This window comes from Pipra filicauda, unplaced genomic scaffold, assembly GCF_003945595.2.
Source record: "Pipra filicauda isolate LSUMZ 115617 unplaced genomic scaffold, ASM394559v2 scaffold1_size10287979_pilon, whole genome shotgun sequence".
NCBI classification, from domain to species: Eukaryota; Metazoa; Chordata; class Aves; order Passeriformes; family Pipridae; genus Pipra; species Pipra filicauda.
Genome location: NW_024104310.1, coordinates 5,586,952 through 5,598,952, shown reverse-complemented (window position 1 = coordinate 5,598,952; position 12,001 = coordinate 5,586,952). Strand labels below are relative to the sequence as shown.

The following is a 12,001-nucleotide window of genomic DNA, read 5'->3' as shown; positions in this document are numbered from 1 at the left end:
ACCCATCCCAATATTGCCTCCTCACAGTTCCTACCAGAATTTGTGGTTATTCCATGCAGATTAGAGGGGACTTGTAATTTAATTTTGAAAAGATTTATCAGAGAGTCCTGGTTTGAAACATTATTGAGTTCCACTATGTTGTAATTTAGACATATAAAAGCAAATGAACACTGCTGTTGTAAAGTTCACCTGCATGGGAGAGGTTGTTTTCTTCTCTCAAACATGTAAGAAATGACTGCAAAAATATAAAATAAAGCCCCAGTGCTACAGACAGGATCCAAAAAATGTCAATACAGGCATGGGGCTGCCACAGACACACAGTGGAGGATCTTGTAAGTTTAAATATCTAACAATAAGTAGCAGCAAAGTGGATGAAGTCGGGATGACTGAAAGCTGAAGGGAAGAACTCAGGTGGAAAAGGACGACACGTGACAGTGGAACATTCCTTGCCAAGACAGAGGTAAGCTCAGAGTCAGTGAGTGCTGCCAAACATGGACAGATGCACGTGCTCCTCTTTCCCATTCTCACACAAGAATTCCCAGATAACATATTCCAGTTGCCTAATAAAAGCCAGTTGTTAGGCCTCCCTGTGAAACATCTGCTGGTGGCCTGCTGAGCAAAAGCAGAGGTGTTGACATCTGAGACAGCCTCAAAGTAACAGAGCAAAAACTCTCCCTTTCAAAAAAAAAATAAAAAATGTTTCCAGTATTTGTAAGGTCCCAGAGAAATCCATCCCATGAAACTACAGCAGCATCTCATCAGAAAGCCACTCACAGAAAAGCAGTGGGATTTGTATTAAATAGCTCAGACTTCAAAACAGAGAGAGCAACAGCTGAGCTGATCACCCAGGATTTCCTCTGCAATTCAGGAGGAGAAGCAGGATTTTTCCAGATGCAATTCATCTGCTGTATTTTAAATCCTTAAGCTGAAATTTCCTCCACTGACCGCACTAGCTGGGTCTCACCCCCTAGAAGGACAGAGTCACTTGGATGAATCTTTCCTAAATTTCCTTCAGACACTCCATGAAAAAGGAGAGGTAAAAACATTCTCAGAGGTGATGGCTACAGGAGACAGGAACACATCCCCATCTTATCTGGAGCACTACTCCTGTCTTTTACTGAGCAAGATGAGGTGACCTTCCATCATCAAACAATTTTGTAGTTATCAGCCACAAAACATGTGCTCAGTCCACAGCTGACAAGAGAAGGACCCATCTCATGCCTTTAAGGCCATACAGGAGCAAAGTTTCGGTCTAAACTATCCACCTGTGCTCTTTATAAAGTCAAAACACTTCCCTTTCTGAGCAGACACCTCTGGTAATGGCACAGATTGTGTCTGGAGCGTGTTTATTCCTATCCTTCATCTCTCTGAAGCAGCACTGCTTAAATAAATACTACCTTTTACTTAATTTTTACTTCTTCGATTAAATAAATACTACCTGTATTTTAGTTTTTCAATTTAATAGATAATACCTGCATTTAATTTCTAGTTCTTCAGTTAGACAATGCAAATAAATTCATTTGAGAGACACTCCTGGCTCAAAGGTAACCTTATCAAGTTAAGCTCTCCAAAGGCACCATCCCCGCAATGAGATCCAGTGCTCACCTCAATGTTTGGGAAAGATGTTCTCAGGGCAGAGGTCCAATTCAGCATAAATATTGTTAGTTTGTGCCCTCAGAAGCTCATTTCAGGGAGACACATGCATTTAACTTCACAATGAAAATGTAATTAGTGAAAGAGCTCAATGCAGCAAAAGCAAAGTGAATCCCACCCTTCCATGACAAAACCCAAACTCCATTTGAATACAACTGAGGAATTTCCAGGACAGGTGGGCACTTGGCAACTTCTACAGGGGTTCCTGCCATCACCAGTATTGTGTATGAAAACAGATGCCCAGGGAAAAAACACCAGGTATTCCATGGAATACACTTATAATAAATGCCAATGTTCATCTGAGCAGCTCTTTCCCTCTAAGGGATGGTAACACATGGGAGGGAATGAGGAGAGCTGGAATATTTGCTGACTATTAATCACCTGAAGGAATATGCTCAACCAGGGAGAGTGAAAAATTCTACTTCAGGAGAAAAAAAGAGATTAGCACAGGAGAGGAGGGGGAATTCATCTTTACTGTTGCCAGGATGGATTTATATTCACTGGTGTGTGGTTGTTTCATACACAAGGTGTATATAAAAGAGATGCTTGTTCAATGACAGTGACAAGAGGGCCAGAGTGGTCAAAATACTTGGCTTTTTGAAGAACCAAAAGATGTTTTTGGCTTTTCTCAACTCAGTCATTTAAAACTTCTCGTGCAGCAGCATTTGCCAGCATACAATTGATTGGTTCTGCTTCACCAGAAAATTAATTTATGATAGAAAGTCTAATTACAAGTTTTCACAGGAACCTGCAACCTGAAGCCTGAGACAGCTAAGGTTACAGTAAAAGGAAAGACTCTGGGAATAGCTCAAGAAAAACAGTCTCCTTTTCAAGTTATCCTTCAGCTCTTTCAACTCCCTGTCATTACTCACCTCTAAGTTAATCCAAGCAGATAGATAAAATAGTGATACCAGCTACAGAACCCCAAATGCTCCAGGAGACACTGCTCTATGATCTTAGAGACCAGATGTATTCTGCAGCTCTTCCAGGAAGTCTGGAAAAAGAGACTATAAGTCTGCATGGAATGGGAATTAGGACCCCAGTTCAATAAAGCAACTGAACACATGCTCAGTTCTAAGCGTGAAATTAAATTAATCCTTATTCAAAAATAAATTAAAAAAAAAATCCCTTAAGCATCTGCTACACTGAGCCCACCACTGAACTTCACTGTTGTCTTTGAAACTTGGAGATCTGCCTTCATTAAGCATCTGCCCACATGCTCTGCTGAATAAGGGTGTAGAGGGGAGGTTCTTCATGCACTGAAGCCAGGCACGTGCCAAGGGATCTTCTGAGTCATGAGACATAAAGCAAAATTGTTTAAGGCCACCCATGGGCTGGACTTGTCCAACCAAGTCTCCTACCCTTTCAAAGGCACATGAGATGTGTTAAAAAGGAGCAAAACAGCACTTGAATTGCAGGGTACAGCTCTCTTCAAAATAATATTGCTTAGTGGAAAGACTTTTCAATCTCACATCCCTGAAGAGTTTTTTTATTCATCCCCCACGTCTGTGGATATCATATCCAGAAACTGGAAGGAGAGCCAGCACTCCTGAATTAATGTCTTCCCTTTTCTTAGATCTACACACCAAACCCATGACTAATTCTTCCCTACTCTTTCCACCCAATCGCCATTATTCTGAATCCTCTCAGCAGCTCAAACGTGATTCACCTCACCCACACATTTCAGAAGGCATTGCTTTAGGTTCCCTCATACCCAATGGAAGAAGGAAACACCACCAAGGAACAATCCATTGCTTCTGCTTTAAACACATCCTTTAGGATGAGATAACTTATGCACTGGAGACAAAACACACAGGGAATCCAGAGTTTAAACTCAAGTTTAAAAGTCATACTTACCCAAGTGAATGTCAGTACCTCAGCTACGTCTTATCTACCTGAATAGCCCCTGCAAGGATCCATTGTCATCACACTGTCACTACACTTCAAGGCCTCCCTTCACAGGCTCTTCCACTTCTAGCTCAACAAATGTGAGCTCCTAATCTTTGTTTTTCATGTCTCTCCCAGTATGCTCCTGCCTGAAAAAGGTAAAAATCCATCTCACGTGCTTTAGGCTTTAATCAGCTACTGAACTCTGCTCAACTTTCCGTGGAATGTTGAAAATTGTACCTCTGTATCCTCCATAAAATGTTCCTTTAACCCAAAATTTCATGGTAGTTCAGTGTAACCTCATCGGCTCATTTTTAATTCTCTTTCTCTCCATCCATTCCTTTTTCCTTAAAATTTTACCTCTTGGGCTGGAGCCCACCTTTAGAGATTTGAAAAACGCATATCACAGGGAAATTTAACTCCAAGAGTGGAACAAGAGAAGATCTTCTTCCTCCTGAAGAGGAATTACAGAGGAGTCAGACTCCTGTCAGGAGCTGACAGCAGAAAGACAAGACAGGCATCATTCACAAGTTGAAGTGAGGGAAAATCTCACAGAACATAAAGGGAAAAAATATGCACCATGACAACGACTGAGCATTGGAAAAAAGGTTCAGAGATGTTGTGAAAGCTCCATCTTTGCAGATTTTCACAATTGAACTGGGTGAGCATGATGTGGTTTTGGAATTAGCCCTGCACAAATTGTTTTTCCATTCCTTGGTTCTAGAATCTATAGTCCCTATAGTAAAAAGTATCATAGACAACAATTACTCCCCAAACCTTTTGTTTTGGCAATGCAGTAATTACCAGCTTACGGGCTGTATCTTGAACAATAATCAGCAATCTCGAGGCTTTGAGGTTTTTTTCACTCATGTTTCTAATATTTTGGACACTGTTCACATAATAATAATTAAATTATTATGCTAAATAATATGAAAATACATTTTTTAATTATTTTTGTATTTAAAGATAGAATTTTCTTTTACTCTGTCTGAAAGAAATACTGGAAGTCTGACAAGGCTTCAAAATATTCACAAACTCACTTGTTCTGATAAAATAAGGGTTTCTTACACCTTGGAAGGTGTCTCAAGTTCAAGATGGACTAAATAGCTGGTGTCACAGCAGGGAGGACTTGAGACAGGATGAGGAAAAATCCTCGCTGCTTCTGACTGAGGAGCACACGCGGTCAAAATTCTTTCCTGTGCTCTGGGACATCGTTCTCGGCAGCCAGAGGGATAACCCTGGCCTTCCTCTCTGCTTTGAAAGACTCAGTTGATAACAGGAGGAGCGGGCAGATCCCTGGATGCCTTCACCCCCAAAACAAGGGAAGAGCGGGAGCAGAGCACTCTTTTAAGTAGTCCAGGGGCTGGAACAGGGAAAGCAGCAAGGTGACAGCTGTGATGGCCACACCGCAAAGTGCAGCCCCTGGTGCTGTCTCTGCTGGCAGGGCCTCCTGAAACCCAAGCTCTGTCTGGGCTGGGGGAGTTTGCTACTGCCACTCAAAGGGAATCGATACTTTAGTCCCGGCCTGGCTAAGCCACCAGCGAAGCCTGGCTGGCAGCCCCACGGCCAACCTGCTCCCACACATCAGCACACTTCCTTTCCTTCACTTTTGCCTTCTTTCCTCCTTCCTTTTCAATGGAAAAGCCACCTCTGCTAGAGGACAGCACTCCCAAAACTACGGCAGCGCAGGGATGGCAGCGCTCAACAGGCGTCCCGCATCCCAGGAACCTGGGGAACAGCAAGAGAGATTATCCCACAGCCCTCAGATTGGCTCCTTTCCCTCCCTCTGGCACTTCAGCTACTATTACCAGGGCAAGGGTTTAGCATTGCAGCGAGGACAGCTAATGTATTTTGATCTTCATCTGCATTGCTCACTATTTACTTTCCCGGCACACACAGCCCAGAGTGGAGAGTTACTCAGCCAGGATTATGCAAAAGTTTATAGGGCTTTAATTAGTTTCATTTTCCTGCAGCTCTGCTGAAGAAGTACCTTTGAGCTCTTGAATTACCAAATGGATTTTCTCTCTTATTCAGCGAAAACACGCCGTGTATCTGTACAAACACAGGCCGTGTCATTGATCATTCCAGGAGAAGGACCCTTCCCAAGTTCTCCACCCATAGAGCTCCACAATGGAGCTGTCAGGCTGGGGAACACGACGTGTGCAGGTAGGAGCAGCACATTCCCAGCAGTGGGACTGACTCCCAACCTGGGCTCCCTTGTCCAGCAGTGAGGAACTCGTGAGTCAGAGGTCAGGGCAGGATGTTGGAATCCATCTCCCCTCTGTCCCTCCCACAGCCCTTCCCAAACGGATCGGCCTTTGTCAGGATCCAGCAGAACATGTTCCTGGGAGAGCCAACCCAGATGATCCCAGACCCAGAGAACTTGGCAGTACTTCCAACAGCTTTGACATGTTACATGTCAAAGAACATTGCAGGAAGCATCTAACAAATATCCCCCCACTCTGGCAACAGAAACTGGAAATGAAATTTTCATGTATTTGGACATGTCTGATGAAATTCAAGCAGACATTCCTCTGAAGGACACTGCTGTTTGCTGACTGATCACGATGCTCAAAGAGTAGTTTCCATTTGTCTTCTTTTGTAAAAACGGCCACAACCAAATTTATTCAGCTCCTCAGGGAAGAGAATTAAAACACATAAAGCTCTTTACCCAACACTTGCCAGCTTAAATCAATTACAGCTATTTTCAAAGCAATTAAGATTTTAAAAAACAATTAGCAGTAAAGTTATTCTGTATAAAGAAATAGTTTGATAAAGCAAACCATCAGGAGGTGTTTAGTTGTTATGAATAGATAAGGAAGCAAAGACAATGTTTATGCAGTGCTGTGACACGTTATTCTGAATCTACAGGAGAAAGGGAGGTGCCAGTGGCTCGCTGGACAGCTCCAGCTTTACATCCAACAATTCATGTTTGCACTTTAAGGGAGAGCAGACTACATTTGGGACTAAAACTGGTGTGGATTAAAAGAAATAAAGACGTGGACGTGATGAAGATCTGATCTATCTGTTTCAATTTATAGACACAGTGTAGAAGAAGAAATTCCTGCAGAAATGTCATTTACTGGATAAATTTTTAATCTAAAGTAAATCAGCTTTCCCCCTAAGTCTCCTTTTTGGGTTTGCAGTGCTGCAAACCTGAAAGTGAGATAAACTAAAAAGGAACAGATTCAGCAGTGTGTTGTTACCACCCACATTTCCTCACCTCCCCCTCTCCCCAAAAATAAAATCTGCAGAACCATTAAAAGAATCTATAAATGTGTAAATGTTTGTTCTAATACAGTATTTTTAAAATATTTGCTTCACTAATATATAGGTTAAAATTAAAATAAAACAGAAAACACCAAAACGCTTCCTAAAAAAGTTTGTGTTATCCACTACCCTGTTCTTCTCCTGATGAATCTCTCAGATCAGCACATCACCAGCAGAATCCCACAGTAATCCCTGACACAAAGAAAGCTAATTACCAAATTCAAAGCAATGAAGAGTTTGCCTGAGAGGCAAATACCTCCCTCAGGCACTCCTGGAGAGTGAGAGGGATGGCAGTGCAGCTACACTCCATCTAAGCTAATGAATCAAGCAGTGCAAAGGTCTGTTTTAAGTACTTAACCATTTATACTGTTAAATTTTTAGAATGGTTCCTGGCCACATTTGTGCCCCAAGAAATCATAGTGGTATCTCCAACAGTTCCTGGGAATGATCTGGAAGTTAGGCTGCACCATGGACCATCTCAGTGGGCAGTTTGCACAGCATCTCCCTGCTTTAAAAGCTGAAGGAGCTCAATCCCACGGGCACAAACCACCCTGTGGCACTTGGTCTGAAGGCTGGAGAGCTGTCCTGCAAATCTGAATGTACCAGTGGAGTTAGAACTTAGGATGCTGACACTAAAAAGTCTGAACCTGATTTCTTCTTCCTGCACCTCCTCCTTCCTCCACCGGCTTCAGCAGGGCATGCACAGCCATGCTCTGATTTGGAATATGAAGGTCACAGAGTTTAGAGGACTTAATCATTATTTCTCCTCTGCTCTGGACAGAATAATAATGTGTAAGCAGATGCCTTATATGACCAAAAGCTAAAGCTGCTTTCTTGCTGGCTAAGGGCAGCTCTGAATATCGTCACTGAAGTGTTTCATGGCAAAAGGACCAGTCAGCAACACACCAGCACACAACTACCTCCCTCAAACATCCAGTAATTGCCATGAGACGGTTACAGATTTAAACCCTGCCAAAGTCCTACCCCAGCAAAGGCTCCTCCTGATGAGTGAGATGTTTATGCTGCATTAATTCACAATAGGGCTGAATTTTGGCAGTCTCAGACCAGGAATATTATTTAACTTGTCACCACTGGCTGATACACTCACACTGCCCAGGCTGTTTTAACAACTTCAGGAGAACATATGAATTATAGTGAGCTTTGCTCTTGGTTTTGATGAATAATCCCTCTCTCTCTCCAAATTATGTGAACTTAGTGAGGACTTTATATCAAAATGTCAAAAAGATTAATTTACTTTAGGATTTGTTTGTTTGGTTTCCACATTAAAGTAAATGTTTTTTCCAGTGTATCATATGTAGAGAACCTCTTTAAGAGAACATAAATCTCAGTGTAAGTCTTCATCCTTTTTGCTGACCAGCCCTGTGAAATCTGTCAGCTCATTTGCACCAGCATTTTCATGTGGCAGATCTAATTCTGTGCTAGAAAATTGCCTCATCTCGTGGGCGTTGCAAAGCTGCAGTTCCCATAAAACACAATTGCTTGGCTGCTGTGAAAACTTAAACTCCCTTAATTGGGTAAGGGCCTGCTCCCACAAGAAGCTATTCCTTTCCTCAAATCCACAAATGTGAATAAAGTCATTGACTTCGAGTCCACTTTTGAGTGTTTTCAAGTTAAACAAGAACTTAAGAGCCTTGGATTTGAGCCAGAGTTTCAAAACATTGCTCTTAAGCTTCTCGGTGCCAAGTTTCATCCAGCTGTAAAGCAGAGGTACAGATTTATAAACACCATTCACGGATGAAAACACTCCCCAGAAGAGCAGCAAAAGCTTTTGCTACAGCTGGAGCAGCCAGAGCTGTTCTGTAGGTGAGGCTGAAGATCAAATTCCAGCAGGTTATTTCCCTGGCAGGTGTACACATGAATCCCTAAGATTCCCTAAGTATCACACATCCAAACAAGCTCCTTTATAAAAGCAAGTGGAATATATTCAGAGCACACATTTCCCTCAGACCAACCACACTTTAGGGAAACTTGACATATTGATTATTAATTTATTTTTTTTCTTTTTTTTTTCTTTTCTTTCTTTTGAGGAAGTAGTTTTGTTTTAAAGCAGCAACATAACAACCAAAATTTACAGAAATAATTCAAATGCAAAGTTGCAGCAGAACTGGAAATCTGTCCACAGATTATATCCGCAGAGAAAACACACGACGTTTTTTTGATTCATTGAGAAAGAATTAGTCTGGCTAAGTACTCAGTACCTGAGTACTTTTGACAACCTCATTGTCAAGACCCCCTCTCTAAATGCAAACTGAGATATTTTTATGGACCAAAGTAAGTCAATAAGGGAAAACACAGCCTAAAAGAGAAAAAGGACTTCGAAACAAAGTTTAGGAAAAAATGGTTTGGGATTGAAAACACCAGTGTGTAGACCCATGCCACTGTGATTCCATGTGCACTGATCTCTGACTGGAAAAAAACTCACACTGGAAAGTATTCTCTGTCTTCTAAGAGAGCTACCACAAAGATTTTAAGATTAAATTGTTGCTCTTCAGATTAAATTGTTGCTTCTCTTTGAAGCCTGCTGCCTTTCCTGACCTGGCTTTTCTCTATCTTTCTTTGTCAATTAGAGTAGAGAAAAACAAATAAAACCACAAACAAAAACCCCAAACAAACCAAACCTAAACCAAAACAAAATTGAAGATAATTAAGGAAATAAAACAGATTTTCTTTCTTTATCTAAGGAAATGCTAAAGACAGGCCAATTACACTTTGGTTCGGAAGAGTCACTGTCACATTTTTAATGCTGTGGAAACAGCCTTTCCAAATTCTGCACGGGATCAGTGTTCCTCCTGCTTAATCCCTCACGTTTGCTTTGCAAGTCTGACTTAACACACTTGAAACCATCGCTCAAAACAAACCAAAGCACTCAGCCTGACCTAAGAGTGTGGGCTGGGAAAGCTGTTTTAAGTCCAGCCTGACACAGGCCAGTCTTATCTCCACCTCATCTCAGCATCACCCAGGGGGATGCTCGTGATGAAGAAGGACCACGCCGAAAAGCTTCCCGTGCATTTCCCTCGAGAGAAACTCGGAGCAAACGCTTGGATGGATGCGTGGGCTGAGCCCTGCCCTTCACCACCCCTGCTGCTGATCCCTGCTCGGGCACATGCTGCGAGAGGCACCAGGGCGAGAGGTCGGGGACGACGGGCACCAGCCAGGGAACGGGGAGGTGTAGGGAAAACCCCTCCTCTCTGGGGTAGGGAGCGGGGTCCCTGTGCTGGGACTTCTTCTGGCAACGAAAGGGGACAGCGAGGCGGCTGCTCCACAGGGAAAGGGACACTAAGAAGGGCTACGGTTGAGCCCCGGGGCTCTGAGCGGACCCAGAGCTGAGCAACCACGGGCGGAGAGAGGGTGTTCCTGCGCCCCTTTCCGAGCGCACCTGTGATGGAGCAGGGAATGGCCAGCGGGACGGATCCCTGGGCACCCGGGACGGGCAGCTCCTGCCGGGGAGCCCGCCCGGGGTCTCTCCGAGCCCTGGCACAGCAGCACCTGCGGGGGGAGCGAGTGACAGTCCCCTGACGGAGCGCCCGGGGCAGCCCCGGTGTGTTCCCCGCGGTCGTGGGGCGTCCCCCTCCCTCCTTCCTTCCCTCCCTGCCCTGTCCCTGTCCCTGCCCCTGTCCCTGCCCCTGTCCCTGCCCCTGTCCCTGTCCCCTGCCACCCGCCCCTCTCCCGTGCTCGGCACTTACGGGCAGGAGCAGGAGCGCGGCGGCGGCCGCTGCCGGGAGGCTGCGCTGCGGTGCCCGCCCGGCCATGGGGGGCTCGGGGGTGTCCCCGGGGCTCAGCCGGAGCCTCGGAGCTGCCCCGGAGCTGCCATGTCCCCCCCGGCTGCTGCCCTTGACCCCTGCCCGCCGTCCAGGAGCCAAGCCCGGCGCCGCCGGCGCGTCCCAGGGCAAACCCCCGGGAGGGAGGGAGGGAGGGAGGGAAGGAGGGAGAGAGGGGGGAGCCGAGCCCGCCCTCCGCCCAGGGTGCCTCGGGGATGGAGGCGGCGGGGGGCACCCCCGGGGGAGGGCGACCCTCACAGCCTCCAGGAGCGACGGGGACCGTCCTCTCCCCCTGCACTGAGCGCAAGGCCGATTCCGCCGTCCCTCAGGCACTGGGTGCAAGAAGAACCTCACTGCCCACAGTCGTCCAGAAGCAGTGGGGTAACCCCCTCCCCAAGCACTAAGTGCGCTGGGGATCCTTTTCCCCAAGCAGTGAATGCGATGGGGATGCCTTCCACACAAGCCTCCTCCACCCTCCCCTATCTTAGGAATTCCACTGCCTCGAACTTTCCAGGCACAGGAGGATTTCCCCTGCCCAGGCTGGTGCAATGGGAACCTCTTTACAAAGTTAAGTGAAATGCAGATGTCCCCCACAATCCTCTAGAAGAATTAAAAATCCCTTCAACACCACCCCATCCGCCAGGCATTAGGTAAAATGTTAACTCCATTGCTCAAAAAACTCTCAGGAGCAACAGGTTTCCCCCTCTGCTCAGACAAGAAGTACAATGTGCACAAAGTGCATTAAAGGAGGCTCATAAAAAAGAGGGAAAGCAACTTTTTACTTGGGCAGATAGTGATAGGACAAGGGGGGAATGGTTTTAAACTAAAAGTGCATAGATTTAGATTGGATATTAGGAAGAAATTCTCCACTGTGAGGGTGGGGAGGCCCTGGCACAGGTTACCCAGAGAGGCTGTGGCTGCCCCATCCCTGGAAGTGTTCAAGGCCAGGTTGGATTGGGTTTGGAGCCACCTGGGCTAGTGGAAGGTGTCCCTGCCCATGGGAGGGAGGTGAAACAAGATGATCTTTAAGGTCCCTTCCAACTCAAGTATTTCTATGATTCTGTGACCCCCTATAAGTCTGTTAAGGAAAAGGAGAATCTTCCCTGACACTGGGCAATGTGAACTACCTGTTAATCCTCCAGAAGCAAGGGGACATCCTCCAGGCCCAAGATGCACCCCCAAAGTGTGATGAGGACCTCCACCTCCAAGATAATGAGTAGCAAGACTCCCAGCTTTCTGTGTACCCCAGGGCAAAAATGTTCCAGTTTGCTGCTCACCAAATCATCAGCAGATCTTTCCAAAAATCTCTAAGCATGTGGAGCATCTCCTTTGCTATTCCCCAGCTGCAATGGGAAGTCCTTTTTTCCCCAGCACTGAGCCTTTTAAGACTCCCCAACAGCATGTACACCCTT

General features: G+C 45.4%; 1 protein-coding gene across 1 annotated transcript in view; it reads right to left on the bottom strand.

Moving 5' to 3' along the window:
- The window catches only part of CRHR2 (corticotropin releasing hormone receptor 2), a 142,116-nt gene extending 131,450 nt beyond the window's left edge, over positions 1 to 10,666 (bottom strand). The window contains exon 1 of the mRNA XM_027733447.2: positions 10,515 to 10,666. Coding sequence (XP_027589248.1) covers positions 10,515 to 10,580 — 66 coding nt within the window. The 5' untranslated portion in view covers positions 10,581 to 10,666. The remainder of the gene's footprint in view (positions 1 to 10,514) is intronic.
- Positions 10,667 to 12,001: the final 1,335 nt, after the last annotated feature.